Source organism: Lutjanus erythropterus, chromosome 13 (assembly GCF_056507025.1).
Source record: "Lutjanus erythropterus isolate fLutEry1 chromosome 13, fLutEry1.hap2, whole genome shotgun sequence".
NCBI lineage: Eukaryota > Metazoa > Chordata > Actinopteri > Lutjaniformes > Lutjanidae > Lutjanus > Lutjanus erythropterus.
In genome coordinates, this window is record NC_139329.1 from 39,125,129 (window position 1) to 39,149,219 (window position 24,091).

Sequence of the window (24,091 nt, forward strand, 5' to 3'; positions counted from 1 at the left end):
TCTGTGTAATTTCAAATATTGAATGGTGAAGCTGTTTGCTGAGTGTGTTTCAGGTTTTTGTATTTGAACTGATTGTAATCAGGCGACGTGAGCGTTTGTCAGAATTTGATCATTTTCACTGAGCAGATTGTCCACAATTTACAGATAATAACTGAACAAAACATTAGAAAAATATGAAAACAGCTTTGTGTAAATGAACTCGTCCTCCACACAGACTGATCAGAGAACATTAACACGTGTGATTAGTGACGTGTTTTAACACAATGCAGATGGGATAACTGTCCTTGAATGTGGCTCTTTAGCAGAGAATTAACTCCCATTGGGTTGAATTAAAGCTTGTTTTATTACAGAGCAGTGTGTGTGTGTGTGTGTGTGTGTGTGTGTGTGTGTGTGTGTGTGCAGCTCGCAGCCAAATCTGTTTAAAGTAATTAACCATGAATTCACTTCAAAGCAGGACTTTATTCAAATGAGCGACTTTCTCTCCTCTGAAACAAGAAGAAAAGTTCAAACACACGAGGATCATCAGGAGGAACATTCACTGCTCAGTGTGTCGCGTTATTCTGTGAGAGATTCACACAAATATTTAAATACAGAGAGAAGAACTGAAGGTTTAGTAAATACACTGGTGAGCTGACTGAGAAAAAAAATATTTCATCCTTTTTTCACCTTTTCATAATCAGTCTGCTGCTTTTTTGTCCAGTGTGAAACTGGATATCTTTGGATTTTTCTTGGACAAAACAAGTGATTTAAAGACGCTGTCTTGGTTTTTGGGGAAATTTAGTTCACGTTCTGCAGGTTTCTGCAACGTGATCTCATGTGATGGCGTATAAACAGCACGCCACATTCAAAGACATCTCACGTGTCGTGTCTGCGCGATTTTTGTGTGCCATTTAACGTTGTTTAGTCCGGCACGTTTTATGACTTTAAGGCGTGGTAACAATAGTCAGGTGACCTTCGCTGGGATATTTATACAACAAAAATCAGAATATTTCTAGAAAAAAAGTTGGAAAACATCTAGAAAAACAGAATATTTCAAGGAGTTGGAAGGAGTGTTCATAGAAACATTTTTGGAAAAAGATTGAATATTTCCAGGAAAAAAAAGTTGAATATCTCTATAGCAAAAGCCTGAATATTTCTAGAAAAAAAGGCGGAATATTTCAAGAATTTTTTTTTTGAATACTTGTAGTGCAAAAAGCAGAGTATTTATAGAAAAAAGTCAGAGTATTTCTGGAAAAAAGTCAAAATATTTTGAGAAGAAAAGTCAGAATACTTACAGGAAAGACTTGGAATATTTATAGAAGTCTGGATATTTAAAAGTCAAAAGTCAGAATATTTCTATAAAAAAGTTTAATATTTCTAGAGCAAAAGTTGGAATAAATATTTCTAGAAAAATAGTCAGAATACTTGTGGAAAAAAAGTCAGACTATATTGAATATTGAGAAAAACGTCAGAAGTTGGAATATTTCTAGAAAAAATGTGGAACTTTTTTTTTTATTTCTAGAGCAAAATAAAAATTCTCCAAAAAAGTTGGAATATTTCTGCTTTTGTTTGTTTAAAATTAATTTCTTTGTTTTAACTTAAAGTGCTTCTGCTTCCCTTCTTTAATAAAATATGATAAAAATTGATTATGTTTGTTTAATTGCAAAACAAAATGAATGCAACCATCAGTAGAAAATAAAATAAAATAAAATAAAATAACTGTAATGTCACAGTAGATACTGAGACGTTGTTTTTATTGTGACATGTTGATATTTGAGTGAACTGATTGTTTGACCTGCTGGTGGTTGATCTCATATCCAGTGTTTCCACAGTCAGAGCTCTATGATGTCTTGCTGGAGGAGTGTGTGTGTGTGTGTGTGTGTGTGTGTGTGTGTGTGTGTGTGTGTGTTCATGCTGAAGGTGTGTGTGTGTTTGTGTTTAACTGTTTCAGTGTGTGTGTGTGTTTTCAGACGGCTCTTCACTGGGCAGCCAAGCAGGGCCGTCAGGAGGCCGTGGACATGATGCTTCGCTCCGGAGCCGACGTCAACGTCAGATCGGTGAGCTGAGTGTGTGTGTGTGTGTGTGTGTGTGTGTGTGTCAGAATCAGCTCTCGTCACGCACTTTAATAACTGAATAAACAAACACAGCATCATCCCGACCCGCCTGCAGCTCTTCAACACACATTTCACCCAAAATTCACCCTTAAAGGAACAGTTCAACATATTTTTCCAGAATATTTCACTTTATAAAAATGTCCACTCTGTACAAAAACATTTAGTCCAATAAGAACATAAAGACAACATGACCGGCAATTAAAGAACGTAAAAAAAAACAAGTAATACTGGAAATGTTCATCTGACCCGTCAAAATAAAGGTCTCTGCTTTAATCCATGGAGGATTTTCACAAGATCCTGTTCAACAACATCACACTACAACAGACACATTTACTGCACTCTCTCTCTCTCTCTCTCTCTCTCTCTCTCACACACACACACACACACACACACACACACACACACACACACACTCTGTAGCCTGTAGGGGATTTTTGATTATCCAATTATATCGTTCCTGCTCTCATTTAACCCCGAGGTTATGTACAGTGGACTTCCCATGAGGCCTTTCTCCTCCAATCAGTCCTCCAGTCCTCTGTAGTTCACAGATTTAACCTCGGCTGACCGACACAAACAAACGGCGGCAGAGTGTCGCTCACCTCCTGACCGTCACACAGGAACGTCCTCCTCTGAAGGACTGACCGTCTCTGTGTCTCTCTGTCTGTCTGTCTCAGCTTCTTACAGCTTTTCGTCACATCGTTCTTCATCCGTCTGTTGTTCCTCTTCTTTTTCATCTTGTTACGCAGTTTGTTGTGTTTTTCAGATTTTATCATTTTTGGCTGATGTGGTTTTCATTTGTTAAATCTTTATCGTCTTGTTTTAAATTGTTTTTTGTTTTATTACATCTTTTTCATCTTGTTACGTAGGTTTTTTTTTTAATGTAATTTCCTTCTTTTACATCATTTTTGTCTTGTTTTTCATTTTGGTAACATCTTTTATGTTTTGTTCCGTCTTTTTTTTAATGTACCATTCTTATCTTGTCATATGTTTTTTGTCTTGTTACATCTTTTTCCTTTTGTGATGTAGTTTTACATCTTTTTAGTTTTTATGTTATTTTAGTTTTATGTGTTTTTCATCTTGTTACATAGTTTTTTGTATTCTTCATCTTTTGGTCTCGTGTTTTTTCACTTGGTTAAATGTTGTTTGTTTTGTTGTGTCTTTTTCATCTGTTACATTATTTTTGTTTTTAGATTTCTTACATCTTTTATGTTGTTTTTTTATCTTGTTTCATCTTTTTCGTCTTAAGTAATTTTTTTCCATCTTTTTCTTCTTTTACACTTTTTTTGTGTTACGTGTTTTTCATTTTATTCCATCTTTTACGTTGTTTTTTGTTTATTTCCATCTCTTCCATCTCGATACATCATTGGAAGGTGGCACACAGTGATACAAAATAAAAATAATCAATAATTAAATATAACGAGTCTGTTTAGAAAATGTGAGAAGGATAAAGTTCAGATATTTGTGTTCAGAAAAATAACAAGTTAACAGAAAAATAAACACTCAAGTAAAGTACAGATACCTGAAAACTCAGTACAGTAATGAAGTATTTGTACTCAGTTACTTCCCACCTCTGCTTTTTACTCATTCATTCATTTTAAAGATCAGTTCAGGCGTTCTGTTTGTTTCTCTTTTTGCTTTCACAGTCAATTAACATGGAGTGAAAATATCTCACACACACACACACACACACACACACACGCACACGCACACACACACACACACACACACACACACACAGTGTGCAGTAGATTGATTTGAAAGGGCCAATGTTGTGATTACTTAATGGTTTCCCAGACAGCCGTGGGCCTGGAGAATTCAATTTAGCATCTGGCTGTGTGAGTGTTAATCTGCTCTGATGTTCATACAGCAGATAATGTTTAAACCCCAGCAGAGCAAAGCAAAGCAGACAAGTCACTTATTGGCTCCATAATTACATAATTAACTTTTTGTCTCTAATCGTTAAGGAGGTAATGGCTCTGATAAAAAGACCCTCAGCTCCAGCATCCAGCAAATCAAAAATCAATAATCCATAGAGCGGCATTAAGAGGAGAAAAATAGCTCAGGTCTCGGTGAACGCTCTGGATTCTTCTCAGTGATTCTGTAATGGATTTTCCCCGAGTCTCTGGTTTCGCTTCGTCTCAGGTGTGCAGAGTTTTAAATACTCACCTGAAGCTGAATATTTTCATACCTTTTTTTTTTAAACGTCTCAGTGTGTGCAGAATTAATCTGTCTTTATTTGAATTTTAAAAATATACCAGTCATTCTTGAAAATTGTAACAAAACTGTATTTACAGGATGTTTTGATTTTTACTCTTCAGTTAGACTGAAGAATATATTTTAATCGATCTTCATAACGAGTCGACTTCCTGGTGATTTGATTTTTTATTAAATGAGACATGAAAGTTTCACTGAACTTTAAACGTTCCCTGTAAAAACCTTTTGTTCGCTATAATTGGATGAACAACATTTCACATGCAAGCCAATCAGAGATAGAGTAAGGAGGATTACTTCTTTGCCATCCTGGAAAAAAAATTATTGCAATAGGTAATTTTGTTTAATTTGTTTTCATCTTGTTACATCACTGTTCTGTCATTTTTTTGGTTGTGGTTTTTGACTTGTTATGTTGTTTTTGTCCTCCTTTGTCTTTTATGTTTTTTATTTCGTGTCTTTTACGTCGTTTCATCATTTTTGTGTGATGTCATTTAGTCTTGTGAAGCTGTTTTTTGTCTCGTTCTGTTGTTTGTGTCTTGTGTCGTCTTTGTCCCTGTTTCGTCTTGTTACATATTTTATTTTGTTTTCATCTTATTAGGTTGTCATGACGATGTGGGAATCAAGGTTTTGTGTCAGGGTAAATAAATTCTGTGATATCAGATTGGTACTGATAATAATATAATATTTTAGGTTGTATTGGAGGCATTTTCTTTTACAGTTAGCAGAAAAAATTCTGCTGAATGTTCAATTTATCATGGCTGAACCTCAAAAAAACCAAAAAAAACCCTGCATATTTCACCCAGTTTGATCTCGATGTAGCTTCAGTTCATCTCTGGAAGAAGCTTCTGAACAACTTATGTGCAGTTGTTGTTGTACAGTGAATAAAAATGTTGTTATTGCTCCTTTAAACCCGCTAACAGAGCCGCCCTCCAGTTCTTTTATGGAGGAAATACAGTTAGAATATTTACATTTTCTCCTGATTTCCAAATGTTGAAGCAAACATCTGTTCTCTCTGTTTTTCCCTCCTCTGCGATCGTCCGCCACACCAGCATGTAAGTGAGTTTCTGAACCATTATAGCTCCACAAATCTCCACAAAGACGAGCTGTCGTACCAAACTCCCTGTAGATGTCACGCTTTTTAAGTAAATAGAGCTCTGAGAAATATTTACCGCAGCCTAATGACCTCCAGCGGTGGTGTGAAATGAGTTTGCTGCCTGTGTCTTTGATCTGCTGTATGTCTTTGACCTCTCTCATGCCTGCTCGGCCCGCATCGCTCTGAAGGGGGTGAGTCTGTTTTTAATGCACCTTTAAAATGTACACAACGGCACGCCAGATACAAATGTGGTTAAAACGGCGGTCGTCACACATGTGGAGGAAGAGACGGAGAATCTGAGGAAAACGTCTTCCAGCGAGAAGACAAATCACATTTCTCACAGTGATGGAGGTCAAATCACTTTCACTTTCACTTTCACATCAAATTCATCACACAGCTGCTGCAGGCTTCATTCACAGCAGAATATTCAGATTTAAGGAGTTTTCAGCAGATTTAAAGGTGAAATTTAAGATTTTTTTTCTCAGATCAAATTAAAATCCTGCTTAAAGATTTTATTCGTAAATTCAAACAGTAAAAACTGATGCATGCTGTGCTTCATACTGTTATACTTCCTCTTTAATAGTGTCACGGTCTTTGGGTTTATCTGGTCATGTCCTGTTTTATTTTGTAGTCCTGGTCCTCCCTCATGTTTCTTGACCTTCCTTCCTGTCTTTGTCCTTCCTGCTCTTTTTCATTAGCATTGTTCCACCTGTTCTTTGGCTGTTTAGTCCTCATGTTTCTCTGTTTCTGTGGTTTTCCCTCGCTGGGTGTGTTTGTTCTGGACTGTTTTGACCTGAGAGCTGCAGAGAGATGAATGTATAGTTTTCTCTCTTTAGATCATCACAGTAGCTGATGCTGAACTGGTCAGGAGCAGGTTATGTTCAGACAGTATCATCCACACACTAAAAGAATGATGAAGCAACTACAGACACTTTGAATATTACTATTTAAAGTCTGTTTTGCATCACTGACACTAAAAGTCTCTGATTCCAGATGATTTATGAGCTGATGTTTCAGTGTGAGAGCTCAGAGAAACATCTTGGATCAGGACCGACACGTCACCTTGATCCTCCTTCAGTCTCAGGACCTCCTGCTGAACTGGCCTTTACTGATGATATGAAGCTCAAAGTGCATCTGAACACATGAAAGCAGCTCAACCTTTCAGCAAAATGTCAAATACTGTTTACGGCCACAGCAGAGGTGGAAAACGTCCAGATGCTCTTTACTCAACTACAAGTACAGATACTTGAGTAAAAACAAGACTCCGGTAAAAGTAGGAGTTTCAAGTCATTTTTCATCTTGTCAGGTCTTTTATGTCGTTTTTGTCGTTACATCTTTTTCATTGTTTTCATCATATGTTATTTTTCTCTTGATATGTTTGTTGCTTTTATCTCCTACATTGTTTTTGGCTTGTTACATCTTTTAAGTCGTTTTTGTCTCATCCCATCTGTCCTGTGTGACGTCCTTATAAATCCTAAATAATCAATAATTCACCTCAAAGTCATTCAAACTAAAATAACGAGCCTGTTTAGAAAATGTGAGGAGGAGAAAGTTCAGATATTTGGAGTAAAAGTAAAAAGTCAGAAAAGTAAATATTCATATAAAGTACAGATACCTGGCAGATCTACTTGAGTACAGTAAGAAAGTATTTGTACTTCCCACCTCTGGGCCGCAGAACCGTCCTCATGTCTCCTGTATGGGGAAGTCCTGTGTTTCAGTGTCTGTGCTCGTTAGGAAGCTTCTGTTGGTGTTTTGTCAGCGTTTAGTCTGAAGTGTTTAGCTGCGATTTGTCCAAACAACATAAAGTATCTTTTACAGGAAGTCTCCTCTGATCAGTCAGTCTGTCGTCACCTGAGTCCCATCACCTCCTAAAGACATAATAACCATATATTCTTCATCATATAGAGACATGGAGACATGATGTGTGTCTCAGCGTGCAGGTGAAGACGCTGACAGGACGTACGGCAGCCTGTGAGGAGGACGTGTGACAGCGTTTGATAGCTTCTTTCTGTTGTGTACATCAAACAGCCTCCAGGGCCCATTTAAAGTCAGCGTGCCGACGAGAGTTTCTGTAAACTACAGACCCGTTCTCTTAATCAACACCGACTTCAAACCACCTCCTCTCTCTTTACTGTCATTTAACTCCGGCGTGAACGCTGGACTGACAGGCAGCGAGCGTTTGTTCGTCTCCGACACTGACAGCAGCTCAGGATGACGGGCGGCCGGTCCGCCGGGACTCGCCGGTGTTAATGTGTACAAACGACGGCCGCCGAGCGCTCGCATCCATCGACAGCAGAGAGGAGAGGATGAGTTTCCGTCAGTGAAATGAGAGCAGACAGGCTGATGGACACTGAGAGACATCCTTCCAGACAAACCAAAGACACGAAACCTGACTGTTACTGCAGCTGACAGCTTCTTTCTGGTTGAAATCCACTGAATTATGATCACAGTTTGGTTTGATTCAGTCAGATTAAGTTCTAAAACAGATAAACAACTAACACATCCATTTACATATAGTACATTTACTATTATTTACTGAAGTAGAAGTACGTATACTTGTGTAAAAAGACTCAAAAACAATGATTTGCCTAATTTGGGTGTGATGCACATTAAATTGCAGTAAGTGAAGTTTAGCTTGTAGCCTGATGAACCACTGTATTCGTTCAGATATTCTAGTAGCCGTGGAAATGAGGTCAGTGGGTCCACAACGTACAACAGAAGATTGTCAGCATATAAAGATATCTTGTCTGTTCAGTGCTGTCAAGTTTAATTCCTGCAACTGACCCTTCTCTAAGCACCGCCTCCAAACAGCAACTGTCCAGTCATAAGTTAGCAACCGTAACTAGGGATGTCCAGCTTTCCATCTCTCTCCATGTTGAAGGTGAGATACTCTGCGTTTCATGAGTCTGGATGGTGGTGTCTTTTTGGTCGTCTCTCTAAAAGCTCTAATCCCGGCTCTCTTCCTGTGGTGATCGTGGTCCAGCTGGTCTGGCTGGGTGACCCGTCTCAAGGTCCGCTGCACTAATCGAGTCCCTGCGCTTCCTTTTCCCACGTTAATGAGTGAATTTTTGTCATCCATCATGTAGATATACCTGCTGTATTTCACCATCTGACAAATGTTAGCTGAGATGTAAGCTAGCTTTAGCTTCAGTCTGTTAGCATTAATGTTATATCATGTACGCAGCTGTTAGCTAACTTTTCATAAACACTTTCACAGGGTTCTTGTTTTAAAACAGATGGAAACATTAAAACTTCTCAGATGACTCAAGTCGAGTTAGCATTAGCATTAGCTTACATCAGCATTACAGTGCATTGCCTTGAAATTTTGAAGTCTCTTTTTTTTTTCACAGTGTGTGTTTGTGTTTGTCTCCAGGGTTACACCGCGCTCCACCTCGCCTCCATTCACGGCCACCAGCACATCGTCCACATCCTGATCAACACCTACAGTGAGTCGGTCCACCTTAAATTCAGATTCTAACCAATCACAGCTCAAGTCTTCTTCAGAATCTTAAACTAATAATACCTACTGAAAACATAGGTGTAACAATGTGCTATTACAATCATATTTGTTTTAAAATATATTATTTCTGAAAATATTTGTCCCAGATGATTTAATCAGGCATAAAAAGGGTCAGCTATACCCTAAGGACCCCGTCTCACTTCCTGGTTTAAAAAAGGCAAGAATGCTGCTGAAACTCTGGAAAACTTTCTATTTTTAGAAAAATTCAATCAATAATATTTCTATCAGATGCGTCTCAACCATAACATGTCGACTCTGTGGTTCTTCTAAATCAAAGATAAAGAAGAATTATGGTTTAAAAATGTGTATTTTGATGAACATTAAGAGACTCTGAGACACTTGAAAAAATAAAATGTCTGCTCACAATGACAATGCTGTGAAATTAAAACATGGAACATTTTGTCGACTCTTAAAGTTTAATAAAAATTAATCATCAGTTGCAAGGTTTAATAGCCAAGAGTCTGATATTTTAAAATAAGCAGTTTTGTCACAGTTCTCTTTTTTCCTTAAGTCAGGTGTTGTGATGATATAGTTGTCCTTTTTAAATCAATTATTATTTATAATTATTTAAAATATCAGAGACAGTTTACTGTTTCAGTGACCTGATGTCAGTTTGGACAATAGAAGTTACTTTAAGCTGTAAAATGTGTTGCCTTCATAACTTATCTTTGTCACAAATGTTTGACAACCACGTTCAAGGGATCAATGCAAAATAACATAAAAACATGAATATATGTGGAGGAAAAGACATATTTTAGATTATCTGTGAGAACAACAGACATTTAATTCTGTATTAAATCTTCTAATAAATACTGAAAATATTCCAGCGTTTGCAGGACGGCCTCAGTAATTTGTCCTCTGATGAACTGAAGTGGTTTAGAAACGTGTTTTCATCTCGTTTGACTTTGTGAGGATTTTATTCATATTTAAAATTCAACCGTTCAGAATCAAATGGCGAGGGATTCTTCTTCTTCTCCTCCACGCCTCAGAGACTCTCTGAGAGGCAAAGAGAGCAGTGATGCAAATCGCCTCTGCCAGACAAAAGAGACGCCCAAACGCCCAGATTGACAAGTCCAGTCACACACACACACACACACACACACACACACACACACACACACACACACACTTACACACACACACACACACACACACTTACACACAGGAAGAGGAGAGGCGGAGTTCGTATTGTTGCTAATGAGGCACACCCGAGTCGAGCCTGATGGACCCGTGATGATCCCTGTGGAGCTCCAGCAGCTCCCCGCCCCTCAGTTTGATCCCCCTGTAACCACAGACCGCCATATGCTACGAGTCAGAGCGCACAATTCACCGTCACCCACACATATGGTCCACAGGGTCGCCGTCTCCAGACATAAAAGATGTTTCCATATGGACACTGAGGCCGGCTGCCACCGCCGCTGCGGCCACCGCCACCACCTGACACGAAAACGTAAATATCTGCTGTCACTGAGGTGATCTGACCTGTCAATCAAAACACACTCACTGTGTTTCACTTGAAATTGAAGTAAAGACACAATAAAACAAACATGAAAATCAACAAAATAAGATTTCTGTTTATGCAAATGAACTCCTCATTTATTTGGAAGGGATTCACTTCCTGTTATTCTCTGGCTCTGCTTCGTTTGATCACCACCTCCACATCATCGGCCTCGACTTCAAAAAGTTACTCATTACTTCACGACTACAAGAGGGCAGATTTTTAAGAGCGTGTAGTCATAGCCCTGTCTTTTATCAGTAAATAGTCATAGCCCTGTCTTTTATCAGTAAATAGTCACGGCCCTGTCATTCATCAGTACATAGTCATAGCCCTGTTGTTTATCAGTAAATAGTCTTAGCCCTGTCTTTTATCAGTAAATAGTCTTAGCCCTGTCTTTTATCAGTAAATAGTCTTAGCCCTGCCATTTACCAGCATTTAGTTATCATCATTTATTAGCAAATAATCACAGCCCTGTTGTTTCTCAGTACGTAGTCACAGCCCTCTTATTTATGAGAACATAGTTAAGTCTTTGTAGTAAAGTTTCAAGTCCAAAACGAGTCAACAGTGGGTTTCAGCCTTAGCTAATGTTAGCTTAGCATCAGCTCTCCTATGTCAGTTTTAGTCTCGTCTTCTTTGTGTAACTTCAAATGTTGAGTCCAATGACCTGCATTAATACTGTAAGTTCTTTGAGTTGAAACGTTCAGACATATGTTAATCTCATCATTTCTGGGGTTGGAGTGTGACGATATATCTGGATGATAAAGTGATTTAGAACGTGACAGAAAACACCAGACTTCCTGTTTCAGGTCCCTCAGAACACAGAAAGATGTGGAGGAACCGCACAGAAAAAAAACAACACAACTTTTATTCTTAATTGTTTGAGAAAAACTCTGCGAGGACAGAGAATTCGATTCGTCAGAAAGCATTGTGGGAAATGTAGGAGATGAGTAACTGGAGTCGAGACAGTGGGCTCACCTCCTCCTGTGTTGGACCGTGCTGGTCGTCGGGGTGCAGATTCAGTTTCCTGCGGTGAGGTTTGGTGGAGGATTAAACTGCGTTTGGTGGAGGCTGGTGGGAGTTAAAGTGTCTGTAATGACCAGAGTCAGTTTCACAGTGAAACCATTATCTCGTCAGAGTCGCACCGAGGAGCGTCTTCCTCTGTGGTGCAACATGATGACTGTTCGGTCTCCAACCTCCTCAACATGAGCCGCCGCCACCGCCACCAGCGCCGCCGCCACGTGTGTCCTGATTAAACTGACTGAGACTGAAATATGGATCAAACCAGAGAGTTACAGATCATCCTACAGAAACACAGCAGAACAAAGAACCATTAAAACTGCTGTATTCAACACCTGTACTCTTATTTATAGCACTGTTCCAATATTATTGATGGTTTACATGTAGGGTTCCGTATAAAAGACTTCATAGTTAATATTTTTTCATTTTAAAATCTGAAATAGTTCATATATAATGTTCTAATCTAATCATAGTAATCCCTGAAGAACTCTCGTCAAGGGATCACAGATGGTTTCAGTATAACCTGTTTTGTTGCACTCTCGGTAGAACCCTCTGAAAGGGTTCTAAGTGAAACCTTTATCAAAGGTTCTACCAGGAACCAAACAGGGTTCTCCTATGAGGACAAGCCGAAGAACCCTTTATGGTTCTAGTTAGCACCGTTCTTCCTACACTGCAGGTTTCAGGATGGTTTTACGAAGGTTTTATTATAAAATTTATCACCTTGTGTCCTTTTGTTTCTTCTTCGTGGTTTAGTGTAGTTTCAGGTTCACGACCTCGACTTCTTCTACTCTGTTTATTAATGTAGCGTTATACTGCCACCTTCTGATGGAACAACACTTTTCTCTGAACCAGTGGGTGGGAACACTCTAATCCACATGTTCTCCTGACAGTTAGGTGGAAATATGTTGACGGTACCTTCATCATGTTCTTCTTCTCGTGTTCATCAGATGCTAAAACCAACATCAGAGATTATCACGGGAAGATGGCGGTTCACTACTGGAGCGGCTGCACTGACGTCTTCAACAAACCAGACTGTCAGTCAGGTGAGGAACAAATTTCCATGTGATGTGCTGAGGAGTTTCATTTTCCCTAAAATGACACGTTTTCTAGAAATTTCTAGATTTCTAAAATCCCCACTGCGCCTCAACAAGTAGGCTAAATTAAATCTTAAAAATAATAAAGCATTATATTATGACTTCATTTGTGGTTCTTTCAAATGACAGTTAAATTTATTAGTCCTTGGAAGTTTTAAAACTGCAGTGTCACATGATCTGTCAGACCCAATCAGGAATGCCCGTGTGTTTTCAGGTGGGAGGTTTTATCGGGGACGACAGACGCAGCGGTACAGTCTTCCATCTTTGCTGCTGTCTCGGTCTCGCAGTCAGGGACAGCTCAACCTGGACTTTGGGACGCTGCCTCCGTCCGCCTCTCATGACGTGTTGGACCTCCAGCTGTGACTCGGACAAACACCGCCCTCCAAGATGGCGCCACTTTTCATTCATACTTAGATTGTTCTTTGCAGTTTGACCTGAATTTTCCAAATAAATTGACTGGTTCTGGGACTTCTATTAAATAATCGTAATTACTGTCAGATTTTTGGGGGGTTTTTTTATAGTTACTTCCTGTTTTATTTTGGTTGTCTTCCCTTGTGTGTTTTTGTTGTTTTTACTTCCTGTCTTTGTCTATTTCATTTGCTAGTTCGTCTTCATTGGTTTGTCTGTACTCTTCTTTTTTTTTTTTTTCTTTTTTTTTTTTGTAGATTTTTGTTTTGCATTTTTTCCCTGCATAGTTTCTTTTGGATTATTACATTATGTTGCTTTCATTTTGCTTTTGCTTGGTTTTCTTTTTAAACTTTTGAAATCAACCACTCCTTGAGGCAGTCGGTCGTCTCAATTTATTTTACTTGATAAACTTAAAAGTTGGAGGTTATCAGAGCTTAGAGTTACATGTACTTTTTGGTTACAGTCAAATTAAAATATTTGATTCAGCCGACTCAAATATTAAAATATTAAGTCACCATAGTTCACTGTGAACAATTTTTAAAATACGATTTTTTCTTTTTTTGGGGGGGGGGGGGGGGGGCTGTTGCTAAAACTCACAAGAGGACACAAACATGACAATAACATCAGAGGGAATCTGAGCTTTTTGAATAAAATTAAATTCACTTCATGTGAAGTTTTCACAAAATCATTTAAAAGTAAATTCAGTTGTCCTGTTTATAGTTACTTTTCCTGAAAATTAAAATGTTTGTTTGTGTGTGACTCAGAGTTTATTATGATGCAGGTGTGTTTGATGTTGTGACTTTCAATTAAAAAGGAAGTTGCTCAGTCTGGTTGTCTCTGTAAGGACGGAGTTGTAAATGTTTGACACGGTGAAACATGTCTCTCTTTCACACTCTCATAACCATCTTCATTACCTTCCACTCCATTGGCCGGCTCGCTGCATATAAAGCTCATTATGAGCCTTAATAAGGCGGCACAGCAGCAGCGTTTGTGGAGGTGATAAGCAGGAGGACACACTGAACGAACGCTCACGCCACTTAATGTGGAAATTAGCAAAGCACCGCGGCGACTATCAGGCTGTGATGTCATCCATGTGTGACTAAAGACCACTGAGAGTTAATGAGAACATACAGAGAACATACAGAGAACACACAACAGAGAGGAAACTCATGTACATCATCTGTAGCGAGAGAGAGAACCTTCTCAAATAACCTTAAAGGGACAGTTCACCCCATAATCAAAAATACATATTTCTCTTCTCACCTGTAGTGCTCTTTTTCCTTCTAGATAGTTTTTTGTGTGTTGCAGAGTTTTGGAGACATCGACCAAAGAGATGTCTGCATTTTCTTCAATATAAAGGCAGAGAAGAGAAACTGCATTTCAAAACACAGAGATTCAGTTAGAAGCTACAGAATTACTGAGAGCCGAACATAAAGAGACAATATCACAACACTCGCTTGTTGAGCGAGACTCATCCTGGGTTTCTGACGGGCAGTGAGATGTGACCACAGCCTGCTTGGAGACGGGTCAGACTTGTTTTGGCCCTGTTCCAGAGTAGGTCCAGGTTGCAGAAAACAAACACAGTTTGACTCAGAGCAGCCAAAAATGTCAGTGTCAAAGCCCCATATATGTTGCATGCATCAGTGCTGACAGTATTCACCAGAGAAGTCAATTCTTTCCTTTACATCCTTCCTCTCTTGACTCTCACTCTGTGACTTTCAAATACATTTCTCCTCCGGTCAGCAGCCAACATGGACAGACAAACTAAATATCCGACTGTAAGCAGCGTGGTTGGCTCTTCCTTGGTCACTGCTGCCTGCAGGTTTATAAGTAAACATGGAGATAAATCCACTCTTTAATCCCAAAGTTTAGAAAACAAATGCTGAGCTCTCATCTGTCGAGTCCACAGGTCCACAATTTCCTCGTGGGTCACTGCTGCAGAGGAGTTGAGAAGCAGGAGTAAGAAAATCCACTTTTTAGCCCCAGAAGTTTGGAACATACACTCTGAGCTCTCCTCCTGTCAATAAAGGAGTCGACATCAGAGCGACTCAGGTGTTTCTTCCTCCAGAAGCTCCACTCTGCCACCGGCCCTCTCCTGCAGAGCTCCCATCTCTGAGCACCTACAGCGACTTTTCCTGAAGGAGTTTCTGAAATTGAGTCAGGGTCTCACTGAAGGAACATGCAGGCTCAGCTGCACTAGTAGAACAGCCAATAGGAGCCCCTGGTCTCTAGATGACCGGTGATTGGTTTAAATCTATTTTACGGGCCAGATTCCCTAAAAGCTGAAAACAGAGCCCAGAGGAGGTGCAAGTCTAGTTCTGCCTCAGACCACTTAATTTACGATATGCCGAAAGGAATTTATTTCTCAGTGACACTGGAAGAATGTTGCCTACCCAAGCTTTAACTACAGTACTTGAGTACATGTACTTAGTTACATTCTCTCACTGGAGATGGCAGAAGCTGAATGTATGGTGTTGGTCTTTTACAAAGTTTTAAATGTTGCAGTTTTGTGCAGAAAAATGGGAATAAACCTGTCAAAGACACTTAACCACAGAGTCACTGAGACATAGTCCACAGTGCAGACATGTCCTCACAGAGACAGAGATACTGTCCCTCCACCAGCACCGTGTGAACAATGAAGCCAGTGTGTGTGTGTGTGTGTGTGTGTGTGTGTGTGTGTGTGTGCAGTAACACATCACAGAGCTGCTGGGTCTCCTTCATTGTGTGAACCTTTGATGTGTCCTCTCAGCTCATTAGGCCTCATTTCCCATCGACTGGGCGTCATGGCGACGGCCATTTTGGTCCGAACAATGAGCGGCGATGAGTTAACGGCTCTGTTTTCATTCTCAGCCTTTAAATGGCCGATCGACCGCCAGCGCAGCCCCGCCGTGTCCTCGCCGCTGGCCCCTTCTTTGTGAGCGCTGACAGCTGTGGGAAAACACGGAGGTCAGAGGTCAGAGAAGTTCGCAGGTCATCACATTGTTGTCCCATCGAGGAGGAGGAGGAGGGTCCACAGACATCAGTCATGTCCCCGCTCTTTGTGTACCATCATGACGCCTCTCAGTGGACACTCAGCTCCTGAAAAGACTCCAGTTTGACAGGTTTTGTTGTTAAGTAGCTGTTGATTAGCTGAAGAGGTGAAATTAATGTCTGCTCAGGGCTGTGAAGTGTGTTTCTTGTTAGGAAATGAGTTTGTAAATGCAGATTGACGCTGCAGCAGCTTCTCGCTGAAACACAGTCAATGAGTCACGTCAACGAGGTCGTGACCGAGCCGGAGAGTCCAGTCTGTTCTGGACATGACGGCTCGGACAGGAACAGGAAGAGACTGGAGTACGATGGAGGATCTCTGAGCTGAATACATGCAGGTGTTTCATTATGTTTTCTGGAAGGTGTCAGTAATACAGTTAAACATCCTGGAGGAGATTTAAACCTGCAACGATCATAAATAAACATCACATGACTGCAAATATTTCTGAGATGAAATTTCGACTTGTCTGATCGTTCACATCAAGCACGACATGATTTTTCAAACAAACGATTACGTTTCTTAAAATAAATTGCACTGCAGCTAAAAAAAGATGCTAACTAGCTAACTGAACCTCACTTTTTCTACACCAGAGTGCTACTCCTGGTGAGAAACGTCTGTTTTGTCTTGTTGCATCTTTTTTGTTGCTTTTGTCTTATTACATCTTTGATGTCATTTTTGTCTTAATACATAATTTTTGTTTCATGTTATTTTTGTCTTCTGTTCTTTTTTTGTCTTTTAAATCTTTTATGTTACATTTTTGTCTTGTTACGTCCTTCATGTTTTATCTTTCATCTTGTTGCCTCTTTTGCATTTTTTTTTGTCTTGTCTTTTTTGTTTTGTCTTTTTATGTTCTTTTATGTTGTTGTGTCTTTTCCATGGCTTTCTACAGTGATGTTCCTGCTGCTTCTCCAAACTGGGGGCGTGTCGTTATCTACTGCAGGTAACACAGTCAACGTGAAATAGAAACTGTCCCTTTAACACACATTTACCCAGAATATTTAAAGATGTCTGTGTTGTTATTTGTCCCCAGCAGGTTGTTACCTCCGTCTCTGGACTGTTGGTCCATCTTCTGACGTCTGCAGGACAAAGACAGAGACAACAGACGTCAGATTTACACCAACAGTCGTCCTCCATCACTGAGCTCCTGTTTGCTTCATGGCGGCTCTGCCTCTAATGGTTTCTTAACGCAGCGTCGGTCCCAGACGAACACAGAAATCTCTGACGTGAAGCAAACGTTTATGAGAGATGACAGGAGAAAATGAAAGCACTTACAGCCTCAATGAAACCAATCAGAGCTCTATTCTTCTTCTGCTCGGCCTATCAGGATCACACTGAGTGAAAAACCTCCTGATTCATTTCACTGGAGACGGACGTTCACTCTCTGTTGTCGCAGTGATTAATGCATCAAATCTGCCATCTGTATGTAAATGTGAGCAGGTTTCTTTATGTGGGCAGGTGACTGTTTTCCTGCTGCAGTCAGTGAACAGAGGAACTACAAGTCCACACAGTCTTTACTGAAGTACAAGTACAGATACAAGTACTGATACAACCTGTTTACTAAAAGTGAAAAAGTTCAGGCTCTGAAATGTCCTCAAAGTATAAAAGTAAAAAGTCGTCCTCTGAAGGACATTTCTACTGTTTCATTCTTTTTTTCATTGTCCTCATCTTTTATGTTGTTTTATCTTGTTATTGCTGTTCGCTCTGCGTTCACAGCGCTTTATTTTACAACCTTTGCATCATAATTATGAGTTCATGAGTTCCCTTTAAACACAGCAGGTAATAACAGACCTTAGAAAGCTTTAAGTGATCAGTGAGAATCAAGTATTTAATAAACGTGAGTAATAAAGTTGTATGAACTCTTTCAAATTTTGGCAAAGAATTTACAATTAAAATGCAGTTACAGTTATTAAAATATCAGATTTAAGTATCTGTCAATGTTTACACCAAGTTAAGTTTATAAATCAGTAAATGTGAAAGAAAAGAAAGGTGAGTCATGGACCTTTTCACAGTTATTCATGTCATCTGATAAATAACATTATTATTTATGTTTGTAAATTATCTGGACAAACCAATGTAAGTATCCCCGCTGTAGTTAATTGAAAAATTCCTCAGTTCTGCTCTGCTATGTTGACAGAAAACCGAGATTTCCTGCTGCAGAACCCATGCAAGCAGTGCCTACATGTACCAAGATGCATTGCACATGAGCATTTGATCTCCATGTTGGCGTGTTATCATCACCCAAACCTGTAGCTGTTACAGTGCGGGACTAGAAATCTGAGGTGAAGCTGCCTGACGTTCTTCCTCAAAACCACTGACATCGCTGTGACATCACTGGATGCAGGAAGAACAACAGGTTTTGTAGTTTTCTCCGTCAGTATAGCAGCACTGAGGAAGTTACTGCTTCAGTTGATGACATTTACCATCACTGATGGATGAAAAGTGATGAATTTTCCCTTTAAATGTAATTTTAGAGTCAGCAGCAAAGAACAGAAAGAAAAAGAGAGGAATCAGAGGTGTGTCAGGAGGAGAGGAAGGCGGGGACACACCAGGTGTGTCTCGTGCTGCTGATTATCCTCTGACAGGTGAGCTGCTCTGCAGAAGGAGAACAGCAGCAGGAGGACGAATATAATGAAAACTTTCTGAATGGAACTGGACACCACAACAGGTAAGTGAGAAAATCTGTTTGTTGTATTTTATGATTTATGGATTAGAACCTGGACGGCTTTGAGGTCAAAAGTTGGAAATTTCACTTCTGTCCTCTGCCATTGCCTGGAACGCAACATGTCATGTCTGTGTAGCTAATGTTAGCGGTTGGCCTGTGAAGCTAATGTTAGCGGTTGGCCTGTGAAGCTAATGTTAGCGGTTGACCTGTGAAGCTAATGTTAGCGGTTGACCTGTGTAGCTAATGTTAGCGGTTGTTCTGTGTAGCTAATGTAAGTAGTTGGCCCGTGAAGCTAATTGTAGCTAATGTTAGCGGTTGTTCTGTGTAGCAGGGTGAACACTGTGCATGGTAGTATGTCATCCTTTATTTTAAAATTGCAATCCCACTAATCATCCCATTTTTTACAAAATGTATTTGTAATCTGATTACATTGTTCTGTAACTGTAATAGAATACAGTTAATTTTTTGTCATTACAAGTTGGACACATATTTAGAATTTCTCTTTGTAGACCTAATATTAGTTACTTGAACCTTTAATCGTTATGGATAAAAGCTGAGTGTTATATTTTTCTATAATATTTCTAATAGTTATTGATTATATAATATTTATAATAGTTATTGATGAAAATATTTTTAAAATAGTTGATACTTAAATCTCTGAGCAGCAGAGGGAGAATTAATTCTCTGAGGGATTTCACCTCCTCGCCCTGCAGTCACACCTCCGTTTCGCTCCTAAACTGATGTCAAGAGCTCGGTTAGTCCCTCCTCCGCCTCCTCCTCCTCCTCCTCCTCCTCGTCCTCCTCCTCGGTGCAGCAGCCTGGCCAGAGTCTCGGCTCCACTGAAGTCTCATCCAAGGAGCTTACAACTGTAATTAAATCATTAAATTCCCGTCTACGCTCCACAGAGCCGCGCCAAATTGACTTCCCACCAACCTCATTTTCTATTTGAACACCAAATAATGATTTTCTGCCAGTCTAATTACAAAGCTCAACATCTGATCAAGCCGGCATCCGGCAGGGGAATTATCACACGGGGCCGGCATTAGACCTCATTACCAACTTGAGTGCAAAATTATTACATCTTGTAATTGGATGGGGATATTTATCAGTGGAGTGTTGGCCTGGACGCCCAGTGGCTGCTGGGTAATCACATGCTCGACTGAACCACACACTTCGCCAAAGTTTACCGGAAAACAAAGCAGAGCGGCCGACTTCCATAACGATCGACTGTCCTCTCGTTAGACTGTCTCAGTGTTTGTTCTCCTCTGACCTCTTTTATTTGTGTATGAATTATTAAAAAAAAAAAAAAAAACAGCTGCTGACTCCTCTCAACCAGCCGACAGTTATCAACAACTGCTAGGCTAAAAACAAGCCTCACTCTTCTGTTATGGTGGCTCAAAACTGACATCCATAGAAAAGTTTGGTCGAAGCGTCTGCGGATTAATTCCATACCTGATATGTTCTGATCGATAAGGTTAGACACCAGCCCAGATCAATAAGGTCCGATCGTAAACGAGTCAGAGCTGCAAACTTCACCACAAAATCCACTGCATCTCTCTGAATTCTGAACAAAATTTCATCAAATTAGTTTTTTTCAAACACGATGGAGGTCTCAGTTACTGTGTTTGTGTTCTAATCAGTTCTGTGACAAAACATGAAGCTCCTGAACAAACAAGTTTCACTGAGACACGAAACAAACATCAAACATCAGGTGACAATTATTTAGAGTTTCATCTCCAAAAATTTCATTTCATGTTCATTTCTATATTTGTATCTTATGTTGTTGTGAAGCCGCCTGGTTACTTGTCATGTTCTAAATAATTAACACAATCTTCTAAATGAACAAGAAAATGTTCTAAATAAATAAAATATTATAAATTAATAACAAGATGTTCTAAATAAAAAAAGTAAGTAAGATGTATGGTAAGATGAACAGAACAAATTGCTGTAAATGAAGAATAAAATGTTCTAAAAACATAACAAAATGTTCTAAATAAATGACAAAATCTTTTAAATTAAAGAGCACAATGTAAATAAGATCTTCTACATCAGTGGTTCTCTAATGTTCCGGCGTGTCTCACTCCCGAGGCCAAAAACAGTTTTTTGTTCCAAAACAATAACAGTGTTTAAATAGAGAAGATTGGGATCATCACTCTTATTGTTTCCTTTTAGAGTTCATACAGGTCAGTGAACACATCACGCTGCTCCAGAAAGTGACACTAAACTTTATTGAAAACTCTGCTTCCACTATACAATCCTATAATAAACCCTTAAACATGTAAACACAAACTTTACAAATCTCAAAGAGGTCAAAGAGGTGTCATATGTGCTTGGATATCAGAGGATTATGGGTAATGGAGTTGTCATTGTTAGGCTCAGCTGCACTAAGAGGATCAATACAAAACCTGATACTGATCTAAATTCTTAAAGTCGCCTCGACAACGAATTCCAAAATCCGTCAGAGCCTCAGTTTGATCTGAGCGGGACGAGGAGAAAATCTGAGGAATCACAAATCATCACAAACGAGCTGCAAAAATAGACCGAAATTTTTAAAACACAGAATCTGATGCTTCATCACTTTGATGTGACTTTAAAAAGTGCCAAATTTATTGTTGTTGAAGTTGTGCTGGTTGGCTCGGCTCTCTGCGACTGAAGTTATTTTTCACTGAAACTCTCTCGTCCGTCAGTCTCCATCTGTTGTTCCCTCTGAAACACAATATGTTTGTCTTCGCTGGAGTTTCTGGAAATAATTTCTCAGTAGCTTTCATATCCAGCACAGACTCGGGGCTCTGCTCCAGTCAGAAACAGCTTTTATTCTGAAGTGTTTGTTCCTAAAACTGTCCATCGGTTCAGTTTCCCTCAGTCAGCTCAGATCTGCAATAAAGGGACAGAAAACAGTGACGGACTCAGACCAGGTGTGTCTATAGAAAGGTTGTGATGCACTTTATAATGTTTCGTCTCAAACACAGGAGCACCAGAGGATGTGAGCGTCCTCCTCACCCTCCCCTTTGGTCCACCAGTGCACAACTGCTACATACTGCTCCGTTAAATAAAAATAAAGAAATAGATTTTTCCCACTGTCTCCTGCTGTTGAAGACGTGGTGCTTAGAAAATAAAGGGACACGCAGAAAAGACTTGATATGAAGGAGAACTGATTTAAAGGGAAATAAAAATAAGAGACCTGCTTGCTCTCTGTTTGTCATCTGAGAGGTGAAATGTAGAAGAATCTCAGCAGTAAACAGCGCAGAGCCAAATAAATAAAATAAAAAAATCTAACAAATTAGCAGATCAAACCCTTTCAGGAGGAGAGAATTTATTGGATCGGTCTTTTAATTTCAGTAATTACGCTCTGATTGAGGCGTGCAGCTGCCTTGAAACAACATTAGATATGGAATTTTTCAGGATCTCATGGTGGATTTTCAACCTTTGTGTCCTCAGAGAGACGAATCCATTCAGGCCGAAGACATGAGCTCACACACACACACACACACACACACACACACCATGTAGTAATGATCCCCTTCCAGTGGACATAACGTGATGAAGTGTGTCTCAGTCCACCACTGCAGCTGCACGGCACACCAGACAGTGAGTTGGAGTCGCGGACTGTGAATTAAATAAGTTTAAATTCAGTTCAATATGTGAGTTGTTTCCACCCGCCTCCTCCTCACACTGAAGCTCAGGCAGGCTGCAGGACCACAAGGCAGGTACAACATCATAAATTTGGTGATAACAAGTGAGGACGAGTCCTCCGCTGTCAGCTGATCAGCTGATCAGCTGATTAGCCTGAAAACAAAAGCCCACTGCTTTGAAAATACACACTCTGAGTTCACTGACTGTCCGTAATAGTTATTTCCATCTGCTCCTTTAAAAGAGATTATTAATGATTTCTGATGACTCGTATACAGACACCGTCTCATTCAGAGAACATTCAGCTTTAATTTGAACTCTAATAATCCTGCAGTAGACCTGTAGTCCTGCTGGGAGCGACGTCTCTGCTGGCACGTTTTTGGTCCACAGTCCTCTGTTTGGTGTTTCAGATGATAATTAACATCCAGTCGAAGTCACTGTCATTATGTTTTCATGTCATTGATCGTGCTTTTCATTTTCTTTTGCAGTACTTCTAATGACTCCTGTTTAATTACTATTTTATGTATTTTGTACCTTCTTTTAAATTACGTTACCTCGCTGTCAGACAGACTTTTCTGACAGGAAACCACCGTTACATAAGATGAACATCACTCTCTACAAACCAACCAAACTCCACTGAAGAAATCAGTGATTTTATCTGACAGAACACAGCAGTTGTTGGTCTGATGCCTCCATCTGTTAGTGTGTTTGTGTTGTTGTGTGACTTCTGTATTTTAAAGGTTTAATTCAGGTTTACTGAAGTCACAAACAAACAAACAGATGGAGTACAGATAGTACTGATACGGATTCAACTTGTTTACTGTGTTACGTCTTTTTAGCCTTGTCACATTTTATTTTGCTCTTGTTACGTCTTTCATCTTGTTCTGTTTTTATGTTATTATACAACCTGTTATCTCTTTTTTCTTTTATGTTGTTTTTGACTTCTTATGTCTTTTTTCTCTTGTTATGTCTTTTACATTATTTTTTATCTTGTTGTCTTTTTCATCTTGTTAAATGTTTTTGTTCTTGCTATGCCGTTTTCACCTTTAACTTATGTTTTTTGACTTATTATGTATTATGTATGCTTTCCTCTTTTTCACCCTGCTGCATCATTTTCAGTCTCATTACATCTTTTATTTCTTTTTGTTTTGTCTTCTTTTTGGACTTGTGACGTCTGTCTTTTGTGATGTACACTGATGCAGACACCTGCTCTATTCAGAAAAAAATCAGTGTTGATGTTTGAAGGCTGTGAACAGTGATGCAAAATAAATCTAAAGTAACGAGCCTGTTTTGAAAATGGACTGTAAGAAATAGATATGTGTTCAAATGTAGGGAGGAAAAGTAAAAGATGTCAGAAAAATAAATACTCAAGTAAAGTACAGTGACCTGAAAACTCTACTTAAGTACAGAAACAAAGTATTTGTACTTAGTTACCTCCCACCTCTGGTTCTGTGAGGTAAAATGACTGATTTTTTTTGTTGGAGTTGATGAATGATATTTGTCTTCTATCGTTTTATTTAAATGAGTTGCTGAAGGAGGCAGTGAAGCAGGTCGGCTGGTCGTGGATTCATGAACACTGAGAACATGTGACGACCTTTGACCCCTCAGTCGTTCCCTTCTGGGTTAAAACAGTGAACGGGGCAGCCGGCATCGTCACACAACCTGTCGATCTGAACCTTTACCCAGAACTACGGACGCTGAAGCCCGCGGCAGACCGCGGCAGACCGCGGTATGGATTCACCTGCTGAGGAAAACATGGTCTCAGACAGCCGGCCGGCCTCTCCTCTTGTCTCCTCTCATTTATTCATGTGGTGTGTGAGCAGCAGTGTGAGACTGT

General features: G+C 39.6%; 1 protein-coding gene across 1 annotated transcript in view; it reads left to right on the forward strand.

Annotated features, from left to right (window-relative positions):
• The window catches only part of LOC146317123 (uncharacterized), a 40,979-nt gene extending 27,941 nt beyond the window's left edge, over positions 1–13,038 (forward strand). The window contains exons 8-11 of the mRNA XM_084733744.1: positions 1,950–2,036; positions 8,771–8,843; positions 12,380–12,475; positions 12,741–13,038. Of these exons, the coding sequence (XP_084589870.1) occupies positions 1,950–2,036; positions 8,771–8,843; positions 12,380–12,475; positions 12,741–12,889 (405 nt within the window). The 3' untranslated portion in view covers positions 12,890–13,038. The remainder of the gene's footprint in view (positions 1–1,949; positions 2,037–8,770; positions 8,844–12,379; positions 12,476–12,740) is intronic.
• The last annotated feature ends 11,053 nt before the right edge of the window (positions 13,039–24,091 follow it).